This window comes from Perissodus microlepis, chromosome 2 (assembly GCF_051167445.1).
Source record: "Perissodus microlepis isolate ML-2025 ecotype Zambia chromosome 2, ASM5116744v1, whole genome shotgun sequence".
NCBI lineage: Eukaryota > Metazoa > Chordata > Actinopteri > Cichliformes > Cichlidae > Perissodus > Perissodus microlepis.
In genome coordinates this window covers 25,834,371-25,862,030 of record NC_140462.1, presented here as the reverse complement: position 1 = coordinate 25,862,030, position 27,660 = coordinate 25,834,371, and the positions used below count along the sequence as shown (strand labels likewise).

At 41.3% G+C, this 27,660-nt stretch overlaps 2 protein-coding genes across 8 annotated transcripts; one reads left to right on the top strand and one right to left on the bottom strand.

Annotated features, from left to right (window-relative positions):
- The first annotated feature begins 65 nt into the window (after positions 1–65).
- Positions 66–13,829, top strand: LOC146392796 (uncharacterized). Of its 4 annotated transcripts, none has more exons than XM_084953484.1 (22): positions 66–300; positions 995–1,905; positions 2,914–2,975; positions 3,147–3,185; positions 3,682–3,776; positions 5,520–5,563; positions 5,750–5,866; positions 6,990–7,115; positions 7,200–7,388; positions 7,712–7,836; positions 8,083–8,497; positions 8,574–8,771; positions 8,844–8,934; positions 9,122–9,138; positions 9,534–9,656; positions 9,845–9,973; positions 11,056–11,184; positions 11,267–11,397; positions 12,105–12,375; positions 12,469–12,607; positions 12,709–12,824; positions 12,944–13,829. In XM_084953484.1, the coding sequence occupies exons 2-22, from the start codon at positions 1,150–1,152 to the stop codon at positions 13,001–13,003; spliced, it is 3,372 nt and encodes a 1,123-aa protein (XP_084809610.1). In that variant the 5' UTR covers positions 66–300; positions 995–1,149; the 3' UTR covers positions 13,004–13,829. The 4 variants fall into 4 exon arrangements, with proteins under 4 accessions (XP_084809610.1, XP_084809627.1, XP_084809619.1 ...); XM_084953501.1 differs by having other exon boundaries at positions 199–300; positions 992–1,905; XM_084953493.1 differs by having other exon boundaries at positions 210–832.
- LOC146392795 (uncharacterized) lies at positions 13,830–25,574 on the bottom strand. Of its 4 annotated transcripts, none has more exons than XM_084953404.1 (22): positions 25,399–25,574; positions 21,478–22,457; positions 21,260–21,321; positions 21,140–21,178; positions 19,995–20,056; positions 19,870–19,913; positions 19,661–19,783; positions 19,408–19,533; positions 18,963–19,079; positions 18,716–18,840; positions 17,984–18,618; positions 17,820–17,910; positions 17,578–17,714; positions 17,340–17,476; positions 17,174–17,246; positions 17,028–17,053; positions 16,814–16,945; positions 16,159–16,289; positions 15,240–16,074; positions 14,744–14,810; positions 14,487–14,608; positions 13,830–14,403 (listed from the first exon to the last, which is right to left on the bottom strand). In XM_084953404.1, the coding sequence occupies exons 2-22, from the start codon at positions 22,420–22,422 to the stop codon at positions 14,371–14,373; spliced, it is 4,062 nt and encodes a 1,353-aa protein (XP_084809530.1). In that variant the 5' UTR covers positions 22,423–22,457; positions 25,399–25,574; the 3' UTR covers positions 13,830–14,370. The 4 variants fall into 4 exon arrangements, with proteins under 4 accessions (XP_084809530.1, XP_084809545.1, XP_084809537.1 ...); XM_084953419.1 differs by having other exon boundaries at positions 19,879–19,913; XM_084953411.1 differs by having other exon boundaries at positions 21,478–25,574.
- Between the last annotated feature and the right edge of the window lie 2,086 nt (positions 25,575–27,660).

Genomic DNA, 27,660 nt, shown 5'->3' with positions numbered 1-27,660 from the left:
CATTAAACGGAGCACGGGGGGAGAGTCCATTGTTTAAACTTTATTCACAAGGCCTAACTGTCCTTCCAGCTCTTCGGTCTTGCTGATGATAAAAGAGTAGTTTAATTAACTAGTAATAAAGACAGAAGAACTTGCCGAGCCCTCTATTTGCTCTAGAAAGAAGAAAAAGAACCGCGAAGAGCAGAGAAACCTCAGTAAAACCCGCTGTGAGTTGAGACGAAATATCGCGATACTTCATAGTGTGCGGTTGTCTCTCACGCAGGCTCATAAATAACTGATCTAAAAGGTTTTGGAGAAAGGGTAAGAGCGTCTGTGTCTACAGATTAATCCTCATTATACACGTTATATATTAACAGCTTCATGTACAGTTTGCACGTTAAATATCAGATAATTGAAGGGTTTTACCTATTCTAGTGTTAGCATGTAGCAGGCGACGTGTGTTAGCAATGTTAGCTCCCTTAGCTACACAGCTTGTCTGAGTCATTGTCGGTCTGCTTTTACTCACTTTTGGACGCCTAGTTTTAATTATCTATGCTTTTAGTTAAAACATGTCAGGCTAAACAGAGTAGTGTTTATGGATGATATTAGCGCCCTTAGCTTAGTTTAGCTGTTAGCCCCTCCCCCGTAGGCGTGTTTGCTGCAGCTTTCCTTCTCCTCTCACTGTACCTGCACAAATGTTACTCCTGGTCTGTGTCAGGCTGTGATTCACTCAGAGGCTCGTTGTAATCTCGCCTCTTGTCGATGTTTTCGTGGACTCAGAGTTTCTCTTCCTCAGTGAGGAGGTCTCCATCACTCTGTTTGCATCAGGTCATGTTCCTCCTGCTGGGCTGAGGTGAATCTTTCTCTCTCTCCTCCTTTAACCGCCTCCTATGTTCCCTTTGCAGTAAAGATCAGAGTCGTGCTCCTCCGTCTGTTGCTCAGGGCCTCCACTGGCTCCTGTTTTCTTAGGAGAGGCTTTGTTTGAAGCTTTTTCTACCTCATTGTGTCTCAGCAGAAATAAGACTTGCCACCACAGAAGAAAAGGAGCTCCTGCTCACTTTGACCACATTAAGTTCCTGTCATCTTTGAAGACCTTTTCCAGCGCCTGTTTCCTTCTTTATCTTGGCTCTCTGTGCTGAATCCAGAGAGCGGGACAGACTTTTTGATATCATGTCTCAGAAGACGCAGGCTGACGGCGCTCAGAAACACTTCGCTGTGGGTCGGGGGCTCCTGGCCGCTGCAGAAACCTTGAACTTCAACATGAACGAGCAGCGTCCCAACAGACCAATGGGGGTGGGTGTGGGTGTGGGCATGGGCATGGGCATGGAGGGCCAGGACGGCAGCGGGCAGATGCCCCGACGTGGCAGCGGCGGTGGCAGCAGCACCAGCAATCTTGGCAGCACCATGAAGCTGTTTGCCAGTTTGGGGCTGTCGCCCTCTGACCTGGACGCTCTGGCTGAAATCCCTGAGGAGGAGATCAGTGTGGAGACGCTGCCACACATCCTCAGACAGCTGAAGAGTCGCAAGGGGGAAGCAGGAGAGCGGCGGGCGGCCATGTCCTCTGATGCAGCGTATCGAGGAGGAAGCTGGGAAGAGGGGCACGTGGGGAGGATGGGCGGTTCTTCTCTGGGACAAGGTTCAGCCAAGTCCTCCACAGACTTTGGGTACAGCTCCCTGCAGGACGTCTCCTCCGGCCGGGGCTACGGCTTAAATTACAGCGGTGGAGGTGGAGGTGGGAGCAGAGAGAGGCCATACTCTGAGCTTTCCCACCGTAGTGGGCTCGGCATGGGCCCGTCTGAGCCCGTCTTTATGCAGAGGAGGATGGGCTCCCCGTCAAACGGAAAAGTCCAAGACTTCTTGGGAGTCATGCCCCCCATGTTCCCCCACGTGTGCTCTCTTTGTGACTTTGATGTTCATTCCACCATGGTGAGTACGTCCAACCTGCTTCCTCTTTTCTTCTCGGACTAACTGTAAATGTTTGAGCTCCAGTCTTCCTTCAGTCAGTGACAGGCGCTGATTCAGGTCCGGTTTACTTCATATAATTTCCTTGTTGTATCTCCTCACAGCATGTTCCCTCTCTCCATTTTCTCAGCTGAAGCTCTCCAGCATTGAACAATTAGATTTGGATCTTTCCAGCGGTCATCCAATCAAACCAAAAATCTCTTTTTATAATTAGTATCTGTTCACATGAGCTGGTAAAGCTGTTAATGTTACACATTCAGTCTGATATACTTGATCTTTTCACTTCATTAGCTTTAACAAAGTCCTGGGAGGATCTTGATTTGCTCCTTGTGTCTCCAACATGAAACATTTAAAGCTCCTCACACATTCATGGACTTATCGAATTGGCAGCTTTTAAACTTGTGAGACTTTTGGCAGCTGGGGTCTTGTGTTTGTTTTTCTTTAGTTTGTGGTGTCAGGGTTTCTTCTGGGGCATTAAGTATGAACTTTTAAAAAAGGAATTAAGGTCTTAAAATGTTCTATTTCCCAAGCCTTTGCTAAAGATTTGAGAAATATACACATGGTATTTTATAACCTTCTTAAAATCAGTGACACTTTTAAAGGTTATTGTTTTGTCTAGCCAGTTTAGAATCCAAAAAGATCCACATTACCCTTTTCTTTTCTTGGAAAAAAGGCATCAAATGGTGTTTTTCTTTTCTTTTTTTCTTTTTTTTAAAATCTTTTCTAAAAGATCTTAAAAAGCACTATTTTAATTTTTAAAATGGTACAGGAACCATTATATCATACCTTTTAAGTAACAGGTGATAACATTTTTTTTTTACTTTGTTTTTGGTTTTTAATCTATTCCCTGGGTGCTTTTCTGAATGAACCACTTAAGGTTAATAACTGTTTGAACTGGACCTTTAATATAGAGGTTCCATATTAGGAAATGAAATGGTTTGAGCGTCACTCATTCTCTAGATGTGTTTGTAGGAGTGGAATCAACACATTAATGGACTCCGCCATGCTGAAAACAGACGGCAGCTTCTTGACATGTGAGTCGCTCCTAATACACAACAGTGAGCCAAAACATTGAAACCATCTGCAGTCAGTCAAGATGTGTCACCTACTTGGTTTATGCTGGATTGAACTCAGAGGTCTTTCCCTCTTTAATAGATGTTTAATATTGTGTGAATGTTTTTTTGTTTGTTTGTTTTTTCTTTTAGGTATCCTGAGTGGGATCCCGGTATGGGCTCAGGCAGAGGGTAAGAGACACTGCTACTCTTAGCAAAACAGTAATTATAGTGTAGAAAATAATTCATCTGCTGCTCTCTGTAATCATGACTGAATTGTGGACTCCATTTCTAAGCTAAGTGATAGCAATGATAGCACTAGCATTTCTAAGTTAGCTTGTGCTGTCATTGAAGCACTCAGAAGTGAAATCATGACATGGACTAGTAGAGTCGGCCCACATGCTGCTACAGGCAACTGAGGGGGACATTACACTTCAGTCTGTTCACACACTGGAAGTAAAAATACTTTAATACTTCAAATTAAAGTAAAATCTGTGATAGACTGCAGATGAGAATCAGACATCATATCATAAAAAATCTAATTCTGGGGTTCACAGACTCTTTGCAGCTTCTATAGCTTGTTTGTGCTAATTGAGTAATTTTTATATTGTATTACATCATATTATATTTTGTTCTAATAATTCAGATGTTTGATAACTGACTCACACCCTAGTTCATTTATTTCCAGTGGAGGTCTCTCAGAGACCCCCAACCTGTCTGCAGGGCTGCTGGGTCCCGCCCCCATGTCTTCAGGACCAATGGGAGGGATGTCCTCGAGCTGGGGTAAGATACATGCAGATGCCTTTTTCTTCTTCTAATTATTACTGTTATCATTATTGCTGGAGGTTTTAGTCCACTCCAGGACATAAATCAGTCTTAACTTATCCTTATGTATTTTTTGAAATTCTAAATTCTAAAGGGCTGATCGTGATATTTTAAATCCATCATTTTTTAAATATAATGAACGTTTATTTGTTCATTTAATGTACTGACTTCACTTGCATCCTTAACTTAGTCTTTTTACTCAATTTAATTTAGTTACTCTAGCTTATTATAATATACTCATTTAATTACTATGCTTATGTAATTAAAGGAATTAAGTAAATTATCTTTAATTTTGTTTCAATACTTAGTTGTCTGTCTTATTTACTTTACTTATCTTACTGTACATACTGTACTTACTTTACTTACTTACCTAGTTCTTATTTTCCCTCATTTACTAGCTGTACTTGCTTTACATATCTTACTTTACCTTCTTTAGTTACGCACATTCTTTTCTTACTACACCTAGTTTTGTTACCTACTTTACTTATCTGAATAAATCAGCCTAACTTTCTTATTTTTCTTATGGACTTGACTTAGGTTTGAACAATTTGAGAACAAGGTGACGCAGGATTTTGAAATTCATACCATAGGTGCATCTACTAGGAGGCTGAGAGGTGGCAGAGGCTGCCGCCAGCATTTTCTTTAATTTAGTTTTACTCTTACCGTCCTTTACTTACTGACTTTAACTCTCTGTACTTTTATTAACTTTACTTTCTTTGCTTACTTTTTTCAATTTACTCAGTGTACTTCTATGTTTATTTAGTCTACTCGTCGTACTTAATTACTTCATTATTTAACTTTACTTTTACTATTTCTGTTTATTTACTGACTGTACATACTTACTCTATTTAAGTAAGATAAGTAGCAAAACTAAATTAACATGTTTTACTTTTGCTTTTCTTCCTGTAATTTGTTTTCTTCCTTGTCAGACGTTACTCACTTTATTAGCTGTACTTACTTTACCATATTTTCTTTACTCTTCTCACTTCATTTACTGTTTATTGTACTCACTGTATTTAGTGTACTTTATTTACCTGCTTACTTTACTTACTGTGATCACTTTAGTGAGTAAAATAAATAAACTATAGTTGCTCTACTTGGCTTACTTTACTCAGCTTTCTTACTTTACTTGTTATACTTACCTTATTAATTTGGTTAGTGTACTTACTATACTTTTGTTACTGTACTTACTTATCTTACTTTATTTACTTGCTGACTTACCTTACTTATTAAACTTAATAATTCCTCTGAAAATGTTCGGGCACAAAAACCATCACAGATAAAAAAGAGACGTCAGGTGCTCAAAATAATCTTTAGACTCAAACATTAGAACAGGCTTTTCCCAGCAGCACGCCATGTAATAAATACTCACAATGAAAATGGCAGGCATTACAGCTTCTATCTAAAAATGTATAGATTCAGGCGTCGTGTACTCCAGGTACACTTCACGCAAATCAAGTTGCCCGAGATTCACAGCATTTACAGAAAATGCGCTATTTTGTGATATAAAGTGTTATCAGGATGGGAAATGTTTTTGATCAGGATATGAGATTTTGGTCATATCGCACAACCCTAATTTAATATAATCAGAGCCTTTAAAAAGTCTATTTCTGTATAAAATATAAAAAACCCTGCACGGTCATTTTGGTCACTTAAAAGACCCTAAATTGGTGGCCTAAACATTGTGTTTTTCTGTGTCAGGTGGAGGTGGAGGTGGAGGTCCTGGACAGCTGGGTCTGAATAAGGTCAGTCTGAACGCTTGTGTCACCTGCTGTGTCTCTGACCCTGTGGATTTCAGAGGGTTTCAGTAAACATATTTCCTCCCTCCATGCCAAACACATTGTTTAAAAGTTCACATCATCCAGAATATCTTTGAAAAGCTTTGTGGTGCTTCAGTGACGGTGCAGCAGTGTTAAATGTTGTGTCCTCAGCTGAGGAGCAGGGTGGTGGTGGTGAAATACGACAGGAAGCCTCTCAGCAACAAGACCCTGTTCGCCTTCGCTGAGCGCTTCGGCTGCCTGAGGGAGCACCTCATCCTCAAGAACAAGGTAGCACAGCTCACCTCGCTGTTTCCACTTCATTCATTTCAAATCTGAGGAAGGGAAAAAAATACCTTTTAATAATTTTTAAAAATCATAGGGAACAAAAAAAAAACCCAACAGATTTTGGCTTTAGATTTAGACATTTACATGAATTTGATGTGGAAACCAGCTGTACTCATGAAATTAAAGTAAAAATAATAACACAAATTAAAAGTGCAAAGTTCTGAGCACCCCTATGAACTCTGAGGGGCTGTAACTGGAAATATTCATTGTGTGAAGGTAAGATTTTGCTGGGCTTTGCGAGGTTAGCTGATTCTGTCGGGATTTGGTCGGAGGTAGCAATTGATTTTAAATGTGACGACTCATGTAATTTAATATAAATCAGAAAGGGAAGACTAATGAGTCGTAGGAAGGTCAGTCAGTCTCGAAGATGTGTCAGATGACTGGACTTTTTTTTCTTTCTTTTTCTTTTTAAGAAAATGCAAATAATTTTTTTCTTTTTTAAAAAGGAGAGAAAAAGAAATATCACGTTAGCGCATCTTAAATAAAATGGTGTAATATAATAATAATAGTAATAATATATGCCTTAATAATAATAATAATAACAATAACAATAATAATAACAATAACAATAACAATAATAATAATATATGCCTCAATAAAACAAAGTGAGCTTAATAAAAATCAAACTAAAATTCAGTATAAGTTAATAACGTACTGACTGCAGCAAGTTAAAATCTACATAAATGGCAAAAAATGATGTCTGGATCAAATATAATCAAAGTTTAAAAAAGAACAATGTTAACTACAAATTTTATTTAAATTAAGCTGAATATGTCACATAACTCATAAAGTTAAACGGGTCAAATAAGGGTTGATTTTTCAGAAGGATTTTTAAACAAGCGCACCAAATAAACCAAAAAAGAGAAGGGTGACTTGAGGAGAAGCAAAAACTTCCCCAGAAAGTCTGTATAGGGGAAAAACTTTGACCATCGCTCAGTCCAAGCCCTCACACTTTACAGAAACGAGCCAAGCTTCAGTATCGTCGTCCTAAAGATCACAAACCACTGGATCTGACCTGTTTCCCGTTTCACGGTAAGACCTGAAGTCTAATTTCTGTGTCCATCAGGCTTTTCTGGAGATGAGCACTCATGAAGAAGCTCTGGACGTGGTGAACTACTACAAACAGCACCCGGCATCTCTGTACGGCAAATCCATCTCCTTCTACCTGTCCCAGACCCTCATGTTCATCGAGGTAACGTTGCCCTCGCCGGTTAAATAAAACTCACTGCTTTCTGACACACTCAGACCCTCACAGGTTTCCGTTTTTGACCCGCAGAAAGACGAGCGATCGATGGACCGACCGATGGATCGACTGATGGACAGACCTGTGAGGGAGGTCAAAGGTCAAGCCAGCAAGGTAGTTTTTTTCTCCAACCTGCCCCGCGAGGATGAGAAGAAGAAGGAGCTCCTGACCATTGCTGAGCGCTTCGGCGTTGTGGAGAAACACCTCTTCTTAACAGACCAGGTACTGGTGCCATCGCTGACTTTAAGCTTTAGCAAAAAGGAAAGTTTGACGCCTTAAAAGTTGAGCAGGGATCTGTCTGGATCCAAACTTCTCATCCCTCGACCACCACCCCAAAAATTTTCAAAGACACCAGTGTTGCTTAAACCTGGCATGTCAGCCATGTGGTCTGGTAGTTCTAACTAACATTCAGTTGTTCATTAATGTTTTTTCAATGCTGCTTTTCGTGATTGCGGATAGTGTGGAAAGTGTGGTTTTTATTGGTCACAAAATTGGCCTGTACGCCCTCCATGAGCTAAAATGAGTCTGACTTTCCATGTGTGCAGGCATTTATCCAGCTGGGAACTGCAGAGGATGCAGAGATGCTGGTGAAGTATTACACTGTGAACCCCCTCACCATTCGAGGAAGACGGATCCGCCTCAATGTCTGCACCAAGTACAAAACCCTCAAGTGAGTACCTCAGACGTGTGATGGCCGTGACATGGTCTGTGACCTGGTGCAGGACTCTTTCCTCTTCTGTGCAGTAGGAAACACTAACAGAATTTTGTAACTTAGATTAAGTTAACAAAAAGCAAGTAAAGAAAATAAAGTAAATTTGACAAAAAAAGTAATCATAGAAAGTAAATAAGTAATAAAGCTAACTTGAGTAAGAAAAGTTAAGTCAGTAATGCATTAATGCTTCTGTGCTTCACGCAGTGTGAACGCAAGGAAGGGCGGAGGAGACGCTTCGAACAGGAAGAGTGGCAAAGCCAACTCCACCTCCTCCGGCACCGGAACCAGGACCTCCTCCAAAACCACCTTATCCAAATCATCCACCTCCAGGTCCAAAGAAGACAAGAAGAGGGAGGAGAAGGAGGAGGAGAAGAAGAAGGAGGAAGAGAAAGAGGAGAAGAAAGTGAAGGCAGAGCCAGAGGAGGAGGAAGAGGAGGAGGAGAAGGAAGTCTCAGGAGTGATGGAAGGAGGGGAGGATGGGGAGGGGGAGGAGCAGGCAGCAACTGATGGAGAGGGGGAGGAGCCAGAGGGAGCAGAGTCTGTGAATTTGACGGTAGAGGAGTCTGAGGATGCTCGACAGGAGGAGGAGGAGGAGGAGGAGAAGAAAGAGGAGGAGAAGGTGAGAAAACAAAAAAGATGAAAAAAAAATATTAAAGCCAAAAGTGATTCCTGGAATTAAAACGAACTGCACACAGGTTACCGATGATGTCACTGATGACACACCTGGAGACATGGGTGAGGTCAAGCAGGAGGCGGAGTCAGAGCCACAAACTGAAGCGGCAGAAACAGAAACTTCGGCCGAGGAGCACGAGAGCAAAGAGGAGGCGAACATGGAGGCGGCAGAGAGCTCGGAGGCGCCGGAGGCAGTGGAGGGAGATCTACCCGAAGAAGAGGTGACGCACCTGCTCTGTCCTTCAGTCTGTAATCCAGGAGTGGCACAGGTGTGTTAATGATGTCTCTTCCAGCAGGACTTCCCAGAGAACATGGAGGACTTTGTGACGCTGGACGAGCTGGAGGAAGACAACGACGAAGCCCACGGAGAGTCGGACAATATTGGTACCTGATCAGATCAATATTTAGAGATCAAAGTTAACACTTGTACCTGTAATGTGCTGCAGCACCAGCTTTTCCTTAAAAAAGTCATTTTCCTTCATGGATGTGAGGACGATGTCTTCAATTGAAAAAAAGGTGTTTGAAATTAACGCACATCTTCCTCTCTGTTTGTGTCTCCTCTTCTCTGCAGACAACACGAGGCGAGGGGTACGTACCCGAGCGCCGTCGCTCTGATACCTTTAATATTTGACTTCATGTTTCTGTGGATCACTGCATCTCAGCTGCATGACACTCCCTCTAAATCTGATCCTCTGAGGTCACACTGTCACTCTAACTCTATTTAGTGCTTCGTCAGACGCGTTTACTTTGATAAATACTCTGAGTTTATAATAATCAGTATGTTTATAATGGTGTTTGCTCAAACCTCCACACAGAGGAAAATTTTGCATTAATAATGATTTTTGATCCATAATATCTTTGCTTTTGTATGTAATTGCGCTAGCTTCAGACATTTTGAGATTTCCAACATAACTTTTGTTCAGAAACCTGTTTTCATTCACTCTGTTTCACTGGAATTCCTCAATTCTTGCTCCTCCCATCAGGGTATGAGGGTGGTGAACATCGTCGGCTTCAGGCGAGGGTACCAGTACCTCAACGAGCTGCTGAAACTCGCCCAGCCTTTCGGAAAGGTGGTCAAACACCTGGTGCTGGACCTGAGACCCGAGGTACACCAGAACTCACTCACAGTATTTAAAATATTTAAAATTAGAGATTAATTTTGAAAATCAGTAAAACAAAGGAGAGCTCCTTTCAGTCGCTTGTGAAGCATCTTTTAAGGTTAAGGTGTACGCGTTACAGACATTTGTTCTGCGCCGTTTAAACACCTCTTTGTTTGTCTCCCCTCCCTCGTCAGGCGTTCCTTCAGTTTGCCACAGAAGAAGAAGCACGGGCGATGGCCAACTTCTACAACGGGAACATCACGGCGTCGGTGTGCGGGCGGCCGGTGAGGATCAGTCACTCCATGAGCTACCCCACCATCCAGGTGAGCATTCGGGCTGGTTTTATTTCATTACGCCACGCGACTTTGTTTGACTTTGGCAGACATGTTTGAAACCTCTATGTGACGTTCATGTGTCTGAGTCTGCTCTGTCACAGAACTGAGTCACGAACAAATGAAATGCACTGCGTGAAACATCGGCCACCTAAAATCCAAAAAACTGGCGAAAATAAAGACAGCCCCCAGTTTTAATCTCCAGCGTATATTTCTGAGCTTCTCGTAGGGCTGTGCGATATGACCAAAATCTCATATCCCCACAGAAGACAAAGCCTGTTAATGGTCCCACAATCTCATTTTAACCCCAGATTGTGGAATGCCTTACCTCCATCTTTGCACTGTCTTGATTTTGTTGATTGTTTAAAGAAGCAGCGGAAGACTCATTTGCTCAGAGTGGCTTTTAACCAGTTTTAAACTACAAAAGCAGGCTGATGATCTGACTGTAACATGTTAAACTTTTAGTATGGAGTGAGAAAGTATTTAAGGGAACTGAACTCCTCATCTTGAGTTTTAAGGTAATTTCTGATCCCTGTAAATACAGACGAGGTCTGAAACATTGTAAATCTCGAAGCGAGATGTTTGACCTTCTGCACGAGAGTCTGTATTTTTCACACTCTTTCCCTCATAACATTTGAAACATGACAGCAACTACTCCAGTTTAGAAAAGGGTTTCAAGGATTACTCCCAGTATGCTTCATGTTGGTAACAATGGACAACAGGGCAGTGGATGAATAGTCAGTTTTGCTTAGGAAGGTTCCTGACTGCTTGAAGTGACCCTGAAGTGTCTGAAGTTAAATTCTCCACATATCAAAAAAAATAGCTTCAATGCTTCCTCAATAAATCTACGGTCTCTCTGGATTAAGAGATTTATATAAATACCTTTAATCCAGATTATGAGCTAGATTAACTGATTCAGAGTGTATTTAAGGTTCTATAAAGCTCAGTTTGCATCAGTGATGTCTGTTTTACGGCAGCCTTTACGATTATAATGAATTAATTTTGAGACCTTTTGAATTTCCCCTACTCCTTTCTTTGATTTGATCACGTTTTCTTTTCTGCTTGCTGTTCAGTCCGGTTCCAGCAAGGTGGTGTACATCGGTCAGCTCCCCAACAGCAAATACACAGACGAGGAAATCCTGAAGTTCGCCGAGCCATTTGGGAAGGTCAAAAAGTACTTCCTGAACAGGATCCGGAGAGAGGTACAGAACCAGGGCAAACACACGCCTGAACTGAATCTGTTTAATTACTGCTGCTTTAAAACCGTCCAACATTTTTCCTCAGTGTTTCCTCGAGATGTACAATGCCGAGGACGCCGAGAAGATGGCTGCCGATTATAAAGCGAAGTCGCCAAAGTTAAACGGGAAGCGCCTGACCATCTACGTGAGCAGGAAGTACAAGCAACTGAAACACGGGTGAGTGTCATCGTCGTCTTCTGTGGCCCCAGGGTGCATAAGTCACCGCTAACGGCTGTTCGACTGGCGACCAAATAAAAACTACAACCAATCTAGAAACACTCTTTTACCACAAGCAGCAGGAACTGTCGCTGGAACATGTTTCTGCCATTAACTGCTGGAAAATCCTGTATTTCCAGAATAATCTCCAGGCTGACATCTGAGTGCATGATGTCATCACTGTGCAGGAAACAAAAAAAAATTAACACAAATCTTAAAAAACATAGAAAACCTCCAAGTAAAAATTCAGTCATGAAAACTTCGACTTGTTTAAACTTTAAATACTGTTTTTATGTTGAAGTGTCCCGAGAGCCTGCCCTCTAATGTCGGCCAGGGTTTTTCACTCTTTGGTTTGCTAATTTTGAGAAAAACGTTCGATGGTGAAAAGTCAAACAACTCTTTCTGATGTTTTATAAGCTTTGTTGAGGTTCTATGAAAGCCTTGGGACCAGCTGACTGTCGGGTCAGACGACTATTCTGTAGTGTTGATGAAACATCACATTTTAAAGCTTTGACCAAGCGTCACACCTTGTTAGTCCAAAGGTTCTGTTCAGTTTTATCTGTACTCCTGTTTTTGAGGCTGTGGTGAAGAGCATACAGAGGTGCATGCTGGGAGTTTGTGTTTGTGTCACATTAAACGCTCTGTCTCATCTCACTGTGTTCGCTCAGCCATCGAACGCCGAACACCGTGAAGAGAGCGAGTGACGACTCGCCACAAAAGTTCTCGAAAGATGCCGAGGAACCACCGGCCAAGAAACCTAAAGAGGAGGCCCAACCAGAGGTGGAGGAGGAGAAAAAGGAGGATGTGGAGAATCAAAAGGAGGAGGAGAAGCAGCAGGAGGAAATGGAGACCCCTGATGTGAGCGAAGAGACAGCGGTGGAAGAAAAGTCGGCCGCGGAGAAAGTTCCTGAACTTTCTGCTGAGAGGAGCAGCGAGGACGTGAGTCGTTTCTGAAGATCTTTAATGACCGGTAACGGCGTGATTATTGATTACTTAAAATACAGTTGGATTAAACAAATTCTCTCCCCTCAGGAGAAACAGGAGGAGCTGGTGGAGCAGATGGAGACATCGACCAATCAGAGCGGGGAGACCGAGGCTCCTCCTCCTGCTGAGAACAAACCCAGCGTGGCGTCTATGCCGCTGCCACCGTACGACCCCAACACGCCCATTGGTGAGGACACTTTCTGATCGCCAGGCAGTTGGCTGGTTTATGTTTAAAAAAAAAAAAAAAAAAAAGGTGTCATCATCAATACGATTGTTGTTTTCCTGCAGGTGTCGAACATGTGAAAGCAGGGTTTTACTGCCGCATCTGTTTCCTGTTTTACTCCAACGAAGACACGGCGAAGAAGACGCACTGCAGCAGCCAGGCGCACTACGACAAGCTCCAGGTGAGAACCAGCCCCGCCCCACTCATAGCTCCACCCACACATGACCTTTGAGCCTGAATCAACTCCACACATCTGACACACGGCTCCACCAAACAAACTGAAGTTTGTTTGTTTTTCAGAAATACCTGGAGAAGGAGCAGAGCAGAGCGGAGAAGAAGGTGAAGACGACAACGCCGTGAGAACACCTGAAACTGAGGAAGAAGTGTGGATGGACTTTTTAAAAAATCTTTGTTTCTGTAGCAACGTTTGAAGCACACATCGGAGCGACTTTCTGCTGCCACTCTGTGGCATTGAACCCCGAAGGACTCGCTGTTTGTAGCCACGCCTCCTTTTTTTTTTTTTTTGCTTTATTTCTGCAGGTATTGATTAGCTTTTATTGGTTCTTCTTTTGTCTAAACGGTCAGGAAAAGGAATACTGTGTTTAAGATCTCAATTTTAAAACTAAACAAAAAACTGATACTGTACAGGTGTTTACACAGCTGTCAATCACTTTCTTTATTCATCTAAAAACATCGGATCAACAGAATCATCAGGCGACCCCAACTCCCCCTCTGCTCAGATCTTTCCCATAATTAAGCTACAGCGTCCTGAAGATGGACTCTCCTTACACATGTCACCTGAGTTCACGCAGGTCACATAAAAATGTGATTTTACTCCAGATTACCTCCGTGATCTTAAAATATTCAGAAACGTTCTGCTCCAGGCTGTCAGACACTATAATCTGGTTGTTTTCAAAATAAAAGACCCAGTGTTTTGTGCTGTCACCATTGGTCTCGTGCCATTTAGTCACGGCTCGATTTTCATCTCTTTACCGCAGTCTCACCGCTACATCAGTGTTACGTTTGTAAACAATGAAGCGACAGATCAATGGCTGTGATCGTGAACTAGTCTTTGAACAAATCTATGACGGCGTCACGACTTCCTGGGTTGACATGTTGAACTGTAAGTCTCACTTTTTTTGGAGTTTTCTGTTGATGTTTTAGAAAAATAAAATAATAAAACCACTGTTGTTCACGTGAGATTATTTATTTGACAACACCACAGATTCTTAAATTACATAGCTTCTGTGAAGGTGCGGCATGAGTACAATTAGACAAAAACTGATTAGAGCCCAGGGAGCTGTTAATATTCTGACATTACAGCCTCTTTAAGACATTTTTCTTAATCTAACAGCACCTGAACCTGGTGTTTGTTTCTAAATCTTCTGGGTTGACCAATCAACACCTTTTAGGACCAGAGCACGTGAGTAGGAGAGAGCCTGGAGCTTAACAGAAATCTAAGCAAGTGGCTTTTTACAGTCACATCTCACTCTTTCTCAAACATACAGTTTCTGTTCTGCACGACATAAAACTTAAATATTTATACATTTTTGGATTTTTCAGCAGAAGCTTTTTAAAAAAAAAATAAAAAAAAAATCTTTGTACAGAAACTCAAAGTCCAGTGGAGAACAGACAGAAATCAAATCATGTTTGGGATCTCAGTCCCGTTTCAGCTCTGATAAAGTCAATTAATAAAATCTGAAGGTAACCAATTTCTCTGCAGATGTTCAGCTCGTCCACGGATCCCTCCCAGTCTTCTCCTGAAAAAACAAAACAAAGACTTAATTTAAATTCAGCTGAAAAATAAAAACTTAACATTAAAACCTTTTTTTTTTCCTTCCACCTGGTATTTGCTGTAATGCGACAGGCTGCTGCAGTGCTGCTGTTTGGCTTCATCCTCTTCAGCGAAGATCCGCTGACACAGGTTACAGAAATAACCGACGACCGGTCGCACGAACTCCGTCCCTACAAAACAAACACAAACAAGCGACAGTGAATGCACCGCTGCACACGTGTTTAAACTTACTTATTATGCAACAGGAAGCAACAAACTAAACTGTAACTAAATGGGATTTCAAATAAGCTCAGAAACTTTCTTACCAACAGGTTTGGTGGGTTTCTGAGGTTCAGCAGCGCCCTCTGCAGGTCCAAACTGGGGCTTCGCGTCCTGAAAGTAACAAATCAGTCATGAGCTTTAATCCTGCACTTCAGAGCAGATTTTCATTTATTTATGGCCAAAAATCTTTTTCCATCATTAACCGTGTTTTTAACTGCTTCGCAATATATTTACATTTAAAGTCGATTCATCGCACAGGTAATTTTAATAAGAAATATTTCATGGCTGAGGCAATTTGAACAAAACTACATATTTAAGACTGAACTGCAGATAAAATAAATGGAGCTATTTTAACAGCTGATTCAACATTTGAGATCTGTTAAACACGATGGGAATGTCAGCCTTTTTAGAAATTTTTATGAACTGTTTTGGCGTTTTTTTAAACTACATGAAATAGCATTTAAGACTTTGATGTTATCCTGGGGAAACTAATATTTCTGTTGAGCTGGTATCACACCACCTTCGGGCTTTCAGTTATACCTGTTCAGGTGGTGGTTTTGAGGGCTCTGTAGAGGAGACTGGTGAATCTGTACTCTCTGTATCTTTCACATTTGGTCCTGCTTCCATACAAACGTCTATTGGTGTTTCCTGCTCCTCCTGCTTGAATATGTGTGGTGTTTCCTTTTTGATATAATCTTTTTCAGGTGGTGCTTTATCAGCTGCTGGTTCCTCATTTTGTTGAGTATTTTCTTGCTTTAGTTCTTTCTTCACAGTTGTCTGAGGCACTGAATTATTGTCAGGAGCTCCTTTTGGTTCCAGCGTCTCGCTGTCTGGAATCTCTGCACACGATGACCCTTTCTCAGGAGTCTTTCTCCCCGCGGATTCCTTCTCCGGGCCGTTTTTAAGGACCTTTTCTGGAGGCTCTTTGTCCAACGATTCCCTCTTTGGAGACTTTTTGGACTCAGACTCTTCTTCTGAAGTTTCTCTGGATGCGGACTTTTTCGCTGGAGTCTTTTTTGTTGTAGAATCCTTACCTGAAGTTTTTTTAGATGGCAAATCTTTCTCTGGAGTCTTTTTCCCAGTGGATTTCGTTTCCAATGTGTTTTTGGCATCTTTTTCTGGAGACGTTTTGGATGTGGACTCTTTCTTTGGGGTCTTTTTCCCTGATGAGTCTTTCTCTGGAGGCTTTTTTGACCCAGAATCTTTTTCTGGAGTCTTTTTGCCTGATTTCTCTGATGTCTTCTTCGGGGACTCCTTCCTCCCTTTAGACCTCCTGTCGGTCTCGTCCTGGTCTGAGGTCTTGGATTTGCTTCGTTTCTCGCGCTTCCTGCTTCGACTGTCCTTGTCATCGCTGCCGTCCGAGTGAACAACCCATCTGCAGGAAATTGGTAAAGTATGAATTTCATGATTAAAAGTTCACAGAAAAGAAATTAGGAAGAGTGAAGAGGCGGTTTCGGACCCGTTGTCAAGTCTGTAGTATTTGGTGGAGATGCGGGCTTTGAGTTTGGGGCAGTTGTGGATGGCTGGTTTGCTGACGAGCTCTTCAACAGCTTTCAGGGCCGCTGAAGAACTCGACATCTCAATGAAACCCTGAAACACAAAAAGAGTCTGAAAATGGTCCCAAAGGTAAAGAATCCACTCAACTCTGAACTCTAAGGGTCACAACATAAACAGGATCAACGTAATCTACTACAACTCTTGCTGCTAGTAGCAAATACCAAAGCCAACATACACAAACACAGCAATGTAAGATAGCCTCAAGCCAACTTGGCTGGCCAATCAACTTCCATATTATTATTTTTTTTTTATCCAATAGGATGGAGGAGCCTGATGATGCACAGGGATTATAATCATCATTCCTATTGCTGGGCTGAATCAACACAGTTTGGATTCCTCTATCAGCTGACAGAGGTCATGAAAATGACTGTGATGAATGATGTATATGATCAATGTATCCTTTATGCAGTTTGTATTCAGGCTCATAACTGTATCAAATTTGATTTTCATTTACAACGATATTCACTTTGTATCATGTATTTATAATCTGTATTTAAATTTTAAAAAGCTAAAAAATTATTATTATTTTTTTTATCTCATCTCATTTTCTTACTGACCTCTCGTCGATTGCCAATCAGGTAATAGCGCACCACCTTCCCAAAATTTCGCAGCAGTTGGAAGAAGTCAAAGAGGGCGTAATTAGGTGGCAGGTGGCCGAAGTAAAAAACCCTGCTGGATTTCGATGTTGACTGCAAGAAAAGAAAGAACAAACTGTTAAATCAGCAACATATCAGACAAAAACTCAGCCGTTATATTAAAGGTAACACTTACCTTGGGCTCATCTGCCGATTCTCCACCTGCAACAAGATCAAACAGGAAGAATATCAGAAACTGAACAGTGAGCTTTAAAACTCAACCAAACGTGCTGGTACAACAATATGTTATTGTGTGCAGCATCACAAGACTTCCAGGTATACCTTGGTCGTCAGAGTCATCTTCTTCCAGTTCATCCAGAGTGATGCAGTTTTCCAGGTCTACGGGGAAGTCCTCCTGAAAAAGCACATCGCTCCAACTGAATCCCTTTTTTCCACTTTAAAGCTTAAAATATGTCCACACTAACATGTTTATCTAAAAAGTCTTTACCAAATCCTCCTGTAGAGGAGTCTCTGTTGCTTCCTTTGACTCCTCTACTTCCTCGTTCTCTTCCTTCTTTATCTCCTTCTCCGACGCAGGTTTCTCCTCATTGCCAGGCTCTCCACCTATCACCTCCTTTACTTCATCTGTAAGGGAGGGTTTTTTTTTTTTTTTTAAAAAGTCAAGCATTTCCTTTGTTTTCCTTTAAAGCCAGCTTTGTTGTGAAAGCTCAGCTCTCATTTTCTACCTTTTTCAGGTGCTCTCTCTTTAGGACTCTCTTTTTCCTCTTCCTCTTGCAGAGCCTCCTCATCGTCATCTGCCAGATTCTCTCCATCCTCAGCAATCACCTCCATCCCCTCGATGTCGCTCTCCTCTCCAGGCAACCTGAAGTGGCATCTTTAGTTAAGACTGTTCTAGTTTCACTTGCAGAGGCTTTTCTGCAAACAAAAAAAAAACCCAAAACAAAAAACAGCAACATGAGGAACTCACGCTGCCTCCCCCTCCACTTCTTCTGTGTTTGAAACTTCAGGTTTGGAGTCTTCGAGAGGAGACGGTTGTCCTTTGGATGTGGACTCTGCATCTGTGTAGAAAAGAAGATTTAACACCAGCCTGTCTGGAGCGACTGGTCCTGGCATCGTGTTGCATTTTCTTACCTGGTTTCTCTGGTTCTGCCGTCTTTTCTCCGTCCCGTCTGGAGGACTTGTTGCTGGATCTCTCTCTAGACCTGGATTTCTTATCTCTGCTGGATTTTTCCACGGATCTGGATTTGCTCCTGCTTTTTCTTTCTTTGCTTGACTTTTCTTGGGTTGTAGACTTGGTTTTTGTCTCTCTGCTGGACTTGTCTCTGGATGCGGACCTGGTCTTCTGGTCTCTGTTGGATTTTTCTCTCGATTCGTCTGGCTTCTTCTCTTGGGACCCTTTCTTGCTTTCCTTGTTGGATTTTTCTTTTGTTTTTTCTCTGGACCCTGACTTAGACCTGGTCCTGGTCCACTTCTCACTAGTGGATTTATCTCTGGACCTGGACCGGGTTCTGCTCTTCCTTTTTCTATCCAACTTGTCTTGGGACCTAGATCTAGTTTTGGCATCTCTGCTGGATTTTTCTTTAGATTTATCCCTGGACCTGGACCTTGTTCTGGTCCGTTCCTCTTTGCTGGACTTGTCTCTGGATCTGGACCTTCTTTTCTTATTTTCTGTCGTTCTGTCTCGGCTCGAGCTCCTTGTCCTCTTGGTGGTACTCTTCTTCGTACTTTTGTTTTCTTCTTCGTACCTCTTGGCTTTTGAAACCCGCCTACAGGACAGACCAGACAAAAGCAGGACCATTATCACTGATCACCCCCTGGATGATAATCCGCCAGTTACCTTCCTATCGGGTCGGTCGTACTCACATGAGAGTCTTGTACTCTCCAGAGAAGGAGACACAAATCAAGTCACTGTTGATCCTCAGAGTGTTGGACAGATAATAATCCACCAGCTTCTGAGCATCAGGGGCGTTCTTCATCTCAACGAACACCTGAAAACAAACAAATAAACAATGTGTTTGTATGTGTTTTCTAAAGTCTTTTAAAGTGATTATTTAAGAAAAACAATGAAACTGTCTTCCTCTTCGGTATAGTTTTTTGGGCTGAGCCTCACCATTGACGGCAGGAACAGGGTGTAGAGCGGCGGGCCGAAGCGTTTGATGATATTGATCAGGTCGGATTTTCCGTCTTCTCCTGATGGAGCGGGCGTGAAACTCACCACCCGGGAGCTCTGAGGCGACATCAAAGTGTGAAGAGACTTTATCAACAATGAAAACAGACGTTTTTCTAAATATTGAACTGTACAACGTCACAAAGAGGGAATACTCTCATATGGCCCAGCTGTAACACAGAAGCCCCACCTGCCTGCAATCAGGGATTTCCCTGCATGTAAAAAAAAAAAAAAAAAAAATATGTTGACACCTCTCGCTGTGTTTGTGAGACTGGAGCTTTTCCAGACTGAGATATTTTTCTTAGTAATAACCAAACGTTTGACACTGGGACTTTCTGTACTTTTCGTATGCAGGAAAAACTGGACACTGGAAGTGTTTCTCTTCTACCTGGAGAAAGTTGAAGGCGTTGGAGACGCTGAACTCGATCTGCTCTCCGTTCACAGTTGGAGGATAATTGCTGTGAAACTTCACCAAGTCTTTGGCCTGATCAACCGAGCCCATCTCCACGAAGCCCTGCAGGGTTTAAACCCACTTTAATAACGCTCAAGTGCAAAAAAGAGAAAGAAATCTGCTGCTCGTCTTTAAATGAACGAACATGCAAATATCATCAGTGTGATGATGAAGAACCTCGCAGACTCACCAGAGACGGAAACATGATGACCTTGATGATCTTCCCGAACGGTTCTGCAAGCTTCCTGAGGTATTTCTCATCGACAGACTGAGACGGAAACTTGACGCACACTACCTTCCCTTTCTCCAAAGTCTGACAGGAAACAAACACAAAGACTTTCAGCTGATTCAGGAGGGGCTTAACCGAACCTCATCGAGATCTTAGACACGTGTCTCTACCTTCTTTACCTTCTTCTGCTTCGACTTGCTATTCGACTGCGATGCTGCCAAACAGAAAGAACAAGTTTAAGCAGAAAAACTTAAACGTGTAAACACAAAGGCACAGCCGAGTGAGGGAGACTTACTTTGAGTAGCTGCCGGGGCGCCTTTTCCTCCATCTTTCTTCTTCTTCTCCGATTTATCGTCCCTAAAAATGACAAAAAGAGGACGATCAAACAAATTCAAAACCGAGCCACTGAATGAAAAACAAACATCTTATCAATAAATAAAGCTGATCGCAGCAGCTTTGGATCAATATCAGGACCGCTAACATCTGGACCAAAAACCCATCCTTCAATTATTAGAAAAATAAAAAATTGATTGATTTTTGGCTGGGTCACAGCTTTTTATTATTTTTTTTTCCAGACTTAGTTGGCTGTGCTGAATGAACATCGCTCATATTTGCCATTCTTTCTTTTTTTTAATTTTAGAATTGTTGTCTCAGTTCCTTAAATTAGTTTAAAATAGCTAAGCTACACAAAAATGGCCACATTTCATCCTGGAGCCAAAAAATGCTCAATTGAAAATCACTGATCCCACATTTATCTTGACATCAACCAAAGCATTTCTTTAATGTTGGATCACTCGCCTTCAATTTGAAATTTTTATTTTATTTGTCCGCCAGGTGGCACTACTTTTTACTATTCAAAGCATGGACACAGTAATTCGGTGGTCATTTTCGGTGGTCACAAGTCAAAAAGTTAATCAATTCAAATCTGCTGGCTGCTGCTGCAAGCCCCTCTCCTCAGCAAACGTAAGGGTGGTGTGAGTTTTGCACGAACAGAAGGAGAAGAGCCAGCAGCGCCACGTGGGAAGCTTACACACAATAACCAGTCTGTCCATTTGCAGCCTCTGCTCCACCTCAGCTGGGGTCCCTATTCTTTAAAGAACTATATCATTAATACTTGACATTTATATTTCAGGCTGAAGTAGTTTTAAAAGATCGAGCAATTTAAAATGGGAAACTTACTAAAAAATATTTTTACAGTCGTTTGTTGAAATGTGGCGCTTTGGTTAAATTATATGTCATATCCTTGTAATTTGGTCAACGTTTTTCAGGGTTCATTAACATCCACGTTGTTCAGTTGATCATGTTTCTGGCTCGCTGATTATTTATTCACATCAAAAAAACAACATTTCATCTTTGAGACATGCCAAAGTTTTCCACTTTGATAAAATTCAGATTTCTGTTCAGAGGCGTGAGAACGATGATGTGGTTTCGGTCACTGACCTTCGGACCGTCTGCATGCGACAGTCCCAGTTAGGAAACCTGTGGAGGAGATGGGAGAGTGTTATTAAACCCTGCAAGCAGTAGATGGAGAAACTTGGCGTTGATGTGAAGTAAACTCACTGCTGCAGGAGGCTGAGCTGTCCATCTGCATGGTGCCTGCCGGTCACGTGCTGAATCCAAACCTAAAAACAACAGGAAGTAAACCCGTTACCATCTCTCTTTGTGGCACTCCGGTCTCGTAGGACACGTGCAGCTCCCATCATCCTTTGCTGCTGAATGCAGACCCTCACACCACCCACACAGACTGCAGAGAGAGATTCGAGGACAGGTGCACTTACCTTCTGCGACAGTACAGTGATATCACACAGCGAGCACGAGTACGGGAACGACGGCGGGACCTTCCCGTGGAAATCCAGAGCTTCTTTCCGTGTAGGCATTGAGGGCGAGGACTGACTGCTCCTCGTGGAGGACGTGTCATGGCGGCTTGCCAGAGGTTTGGACTGGTGCTCGCTAGGAAGAGGAGAAGCCGTCACCAGCGCTGATGACCTGTAATCAGCTGGTCCAGCCTCGGAGAATCGAGATGACGGCGCTCTATCTCCTCGCCTCGCTGGGCTGTAAGAAGGAACTGGACCAGCCTTACCATAATCAGAGGGGCCCTGCCTGCGGTGGAAGTCCACCGTGTACCCCAACGACGATGATAAGGATGATGATGGTGGCAGCTCTGCTCGGCCGGAGCTCACGGTAATCGGATTATTCCAGCGATCCATGAGCTTCTCTGAGGGAGGAGGTGGTGGTGGCAGGTGGTCCAGCGGGTACTGGACCGACGTGCGATGGAGCTGGTCCCAGTCTCTAGAGGAGGAGGAGCTGCTCGTGGCGGATCGATGGGTGGAGCTGGGAGGGTAGGAGGAAGAGGAGGAGGGAGACGGAGCCCGGGGAGGGAAAGGTTTGACGGTCCCTTTCTTGCATTTGATCTGTCTGAGGATGTGTGGCAGAGACTCAATAGTGAGGACGTCTTCGGGCAGCTCGGCTAGCAGCGCCAGATCACTGGGCTCCAGACCGCAGCTGCTCAGGATGCTCAGAACATTGTCCTGCGATGACTGCAGCACTCCAGAGCCCCTGGACGAGGACGGGCAGGAGGAGGAGACAGAGAAGGAGTCTTGTGGCTGCCTGTAAAAGTCACGGTCCACTGAGGAGTGGCGGTAGTCCACAGATCTGTAAGGCCCGGGATCAGTTCTGAGGTCGGTGTCAGACGGCGGCTTTCTGTACGGGTAATTCTGAGACATGATGGCGAGCTGTGGAGAAACGCTCTGGGCGTTTCCTGCAGACAGAAGGTGTCAGGGAAGACAGAAGACGTAAAAGGTGATGTGAAGGTGGAGGACGAGTTGCCCTGAGAGAAAACACTTAAGAGTGAACACCACGTGCTCAGGAAGTGAAGAAGGAAAAAAAACATTATTTTCTAGATGGTGTCACGTCTGCCTCGGCTACTTTATGATAGGAAATTGCTGATAATGTAAACGAAAACATAAAAAGTGTTCATCCTGATACAGTTTTGGTGAAAGATGAAGTACACCCTCTTTCACATGTAAGGTTTTAAGTTGAGGACATGCAGAAGCAGCGTGTGAAAAACGACACACCCAGCAGCAATAACTGAGTTATCGCAGTGGAGGAGTTCTGGTCAAACTCTTCTTGCTTCAGTTCATTGAGGTTTGCAGCAATCACTCATGCACAGCTCTGTGAATGTCCCACCCACAGCATCTCAGTCAGGCTGAGGTCTGGACCATTGCAGCATTGGGATTATTTTCTTTTTCAGCCACTGTTGGAGATTTGCTTCTGTGCTTTGGATCACCGTCCTGCTGGACAACTGAACATCAGCTGAGCTTTAGCTGTGGGACAGGTGGTCTCACGTTTGACTCAAGAATACTTTAGTAGAGAAAAGAGTTCACTGTTCACTCAGGGACTGCAAGGTACCCAAAACATGAACCTTCCACCACCGTGCTGACAGCTCGTTTGAGGCGATTGTGCTTTGCAAACCTATGTTGTGCTGCCATGTTCTTCTCAGAGAGAAGAGGCTTTCTCCTGGAAAACCTTCCAAACAAGCCACACCTGTTATTCTAATTGTGCTGTCATGAACTTTAACATGTTAACTGAGGCCTGTAGTCTGACACGGAGCTCTTGGGTTTTCTTGTAGTTGAGCATTGCACGGGCTGAGCTCGGGTGAATTTGCTGGGATGTCCCCTCCTGGGAAGATTGTTCTGTTAACACACCTGAGTAATCCAGACCACCATAATTCCGCTTCGATGAAGAACAACTAATCAATGCGTTTGATTACCAGCACCCGGCTGCTACTTACCCTCTTCATTCCCATGTAAGCCGTAAGGATGAACTTTCTTTTTCACACTCTGCTTCTGTCTAGGTTTTTGTGAAATAAATAATGACATGTGTAATATGTCATCTGTTGCTGTTCATCTGAGGTTGTATTTAAATGATTTTAAGGCCTGCTAAGAATCAGATGATTTTCATTACATCCTGATACTGAAAACCTTTGAATTTGAAGCAGGTGTACTTTTCTTTTTAACCATAGTTGTACACAGGTAACGTAAAATCACGGCTGTTCATATAACGATATATATCGGATGACGATATAAAAACATCTATCGTTTCATTTTACGCTATTGTTTGTTTAGTGGTGTCGCAAAATAAACTGTTTACGGCAATATTTTTTTCATCGTTTTGATGGTCACTGTAGTGGCTATATTAATTTCTTAAAGTTCTCCCTTTCTCTTATATTTAATATAACCACACTACAGACGGACAAGCGCCTGCTTTATGCCAACAACGACGGTAAAACCATCGCGTGTCCGCTGGTTTACTTTGCACATAAACCTTTCACAATAAAGCTCAAGATCCTGTTGAGACTTTTCAAAATAAACTGAATCACGTGAAAGAGTATGCAGAGTATTTACGGATGAGAAGCCAAAAAGAGCCGTCAGGTGCTAAAAAATAAACCTTGGACTCAAACGTTAGAACAGGCTTTTCCCCGCAGCACGCTGTGTAATAAATACTCACAAAGCAAACGGCGGCCGTTACAACTTATGTCTAAAAAATGCATCGTTTCATGCATCAGTTAAAACACTCGACTCCAGGTACTAGAAACGCTTCACGCAAGTCGAGCTGCTCGAGATTCACAGAATTTACAGAAAATTTTAAATTTTGTGATTTGTATCGTTATCGGGACGATAGATGTCTTATATCAGGTTATGAGATTTTGGTCATATCGCACAGCCCTACGTAGTATTATAGAAAACCAGAAATGTGATAAGAATATATCCTGCTGATCCCTAAATGCTGTTAGATCAAGCTTCAATAAAATAAAGAAGAAATTAATAAAAATAAACAGTTCTTCTTTAAACTGCTAGCTTTAGAGGTCTGTACAACAGATTATCTGCCATCATCTTCTCCTATCCCAGCACCCTCCTCTGTCACACCAACTCTCTGCATGTCCTCCTTCCTTAAATCCATGAACATCTTCTGACGTCTTCCTCTTTTCTTCCTGCCTTGCAGCTCCGATATATCCACTCTCCGTCCTCTGCAAATGTCCATGATACCAGATATTCAAACCTATCTAAACTTTTACTCTCTCTGCTCTTCACACATGTATTCTGTCTTGCTTCTACTGACTTTCATTGCTCTTCTCACCAGAGCATATCTTCACCTCTCAACACTTTTGCTAGAGATCACAGTGTCGTCAGTAAACATTAACGTAAACAGAGACTTCTCCCTGAACTCATCTGTCAGCCTGTCCATCACCACTGCAAACACGAAGGAGCTCAGAGCAGATCCCTGATGCAATCCCACTCCCACCTTGAAACCATCTCGCTGTCCTCATTTATATCCTGCCCTTATACCTTCACTTCTCAACCACTCCTGACTTCCTCATGCAGCATCAGTTTCTCCTCTGCCTACCATATTCTAATGTAGAGCAGGGTTTGTGCAGGATTGGTGTAACCCGAATTAATCCTCTCTGATCAGAGATGTGTTGAACGTTCAGAGAAAGAGGCTTCTAGGAAATTCAGCGCGCAGTGGTTTCATTATGGTCGAACTGAAAGTGTGATCTAAGAAAATGCCGAGTTTCAATCAGAAACATCGTCGAACAAAACCGAACCAAAAAAACCGTCTAATTTCTAACCTGTGCAGAAAAGAGCTCCGCTAACAGTTAGCTAGCGGCTAATGTAGAGGAGGAAATAAAATCAGCGGCTCACCTCAAATCACCGCTGCACCCTCTCAGGTGATCCACGCAGCTCCAGGCAAAAAAACAACTCGTGGACCTTGGACCTGCCGCTGGCTTCGTTTTCCACGAAAACAGATGCAGAAAGTCGACGATTGAAAGCCGCAAACAACCTAGCTGTTTCGTCTTCTTCTTCTTCTTCTTCTTAGGTTTACAGGGGTCTGTACATCGACGCATTCTCGCCCTCTGCTGGTGGGGAAAAACAAGTTGAAACAAAATAGACCAATTAAAAATTTTGTCAAATTAAATTAAACCAAAATAAAATAAATTTCGAGGAAAACATATTTATTATTAAAATATAAAATAAGCTAATATATTAATATATTACACTTTAAATTATTTATTAAAGAAAACATTAATAAACATGAAAATAATGCATAATATATACATAAATTTAAAATTCATAAAAAATATATTAGGTTAGTAATATATTATATATATATTGAATATTATATTAATTTAAAGTACAATCTAAATTAATACAATACAATATTTTCAGAGATAAAAGTAACAAAAACTAAAATTTATAAATAATGAATAAAATTAAGACATATTTATAGATTAAATGTAAAATGACATGATGTAAAAAATGTAAGTAATAAAATACAGTACATTCAAAAATGTATGTACTAAAATAATAAAGTAATAATAAAAATAACAAAACAATCATTTGAGATAAAATTAATGGAAATTAAATAAAATGTATATGATAAAAATATTAGAGAATATGGATGTAAATAAATGCTAATTAATCAAAATAACTAAAGTTACTTTATAGCTTATCAACATTTTCACACATGTCACACATAATGTCTGAATTAACTATTTTAAAAAATAATGAAAAACAAGGAAGCTGAATAGTATCAGAAAACTAATTTTAGTGGACGCAAATCATGTTTTGATTGCCCCACTTGGCCTCTGTTTGAGAAGCACTGGTCTATAGAAATATATTTATTGTATTTTACTGACCTTTTCACTCAGTGTTTTACTGACCTGCTATATTTTACTAAAGCGAACACTTAATTTGTTGTAATTTTATGTGTTGAGCTACTTTATTTGTTAGAGGGACTTATTCTTTTATATTCTTATGGATTGTGTTTACTGTTTATATACAGTAAAAGTGTATATGATCATATATGATGTATATTATCAAATCTACCCAAAGTGATTCACCATTTTGCTTTTAAGTACTTTTAATGTACTTTGTTTTTGTTTTGTTTTTTAGTTTATTTAATTAATTTGTTTAGTTTCAATTTCTGTCCTCCAAACTTAAAATCTTAACTTGTTTTTTCTCCTACTGGTGCTCATCTGATAGATAAATGAAATGTTTTGGGATAAATTTGTGGAATTATGTTTGAGAAGTTCATTTGCAGTAATTTTTTTGTTGTGTTGTTGTGTGTAACCACAAGGTGGCGATCTAAGACTTCGGTGAGCTTGTTAAACGTTTACCTCTCCTCCTCCTCCCTGTGTGGATTTTTGGAAAGCTGAGGCAGATGAAAAACACAACATTCAGATTCAGAGCTGACAGTAAAAAAAAATAAAAACACGATATACTTTACATATGACGCTCGCACTAAATATAACAAATTTAACTAATAACAAAAACATTTATTCACAGAAAGGATTAAAAAAAAACAAAGTGATGTTAATAAATGTATACTAATATACTGATAACCAGGCGGTCTCTAATGAAACACACCAAAAATTTAAAATCATTTTTAAAAGCTAAATTTAAAAAGAAATCAAGAAATAAACAATAAATAAATAATAAAATAATAATAATAATAAAGGAAATTTGTTTTAATGCAGTAAATATATGACAGTTACAAAATATAAATAATTGTAAAATACTGCAATTAAAAATAAAATGATCACTGGGTAAATTAATATAAATAAATATTTAAATATTAAAACATGTTACATGTTTTACAAGTTAAAAAGGAACAAAACAAGGATCTATACATTTTTGATAAAACAGTAAAATATTTTAATAAAAGGTTAACAAGATAAAATATCAAAATGAAAATAAAATATAAACAAAAACGTAATACAATAAATATAGTAACAACAGAATAACATAACTGGTTTAAATTCATTGAATTAATAAACTATATAATATATAATAATATATATATGTGTGTGTATTGTAATGATCCAAGACAAATCTAGATTTCACTTCACTTTCACTTCAAGATTTCAAACCAGGAGAAGAAATACATGAAAATTATAACACTTA

What these genes read in the sequence shown, in the direction of transcription:
- LOC146392796 (XM_084953484.1), top strand. Translation starts at nt 1,150, where the DNA reads ATGTCTCAGAAGACGCAGGCTGACGGCGCTCAGAAACACTTCGCTGTG. An exon ending in ACCTCATCCTCAAGAACAAG is followed by an intron (nt 5,867 to 6,989) that starts GTAGCACAGCTC and finishes TGTGTCCATCAG; the next exon opens with GCTTTTCTGGAGATGAGCAC. An exon ending in ACCAAGTACAAAACCCTCAA is followed by an intron (nt 7,837 to 8,082) that starts GTGAGTACCTCA and finishes TGCTTCACGCAG; the next exon opens with TGTGAACGCAAGGAAGGGCG.
- LOC146392795 (XM_084953411.1), bottom strand. Translation starts at nt 22,422, where the DNA reads ATGTCTCAGAATTACCCGTACAGAAAGCCGCCGTCTGACACCGACCTC. An exon ending in TCATCATGTTTCCGTCTCTG is followed by an intron (nt 19,534 to 19,660) that starts GTGAGTCTGCGA and finishes TAAACCCTGCAG; the next exon opens with GGCTTCGTGGAGATGGGCTC. An exon ending in GGCAGAACCAGAGAAACCAG is followed by an intron (nt 17,911 to 17,983) that starts GTAAGAAAATGC and finishes TTTTCTACACAG; the next exon opens with ATGCAGAGTCCACATCCAAA.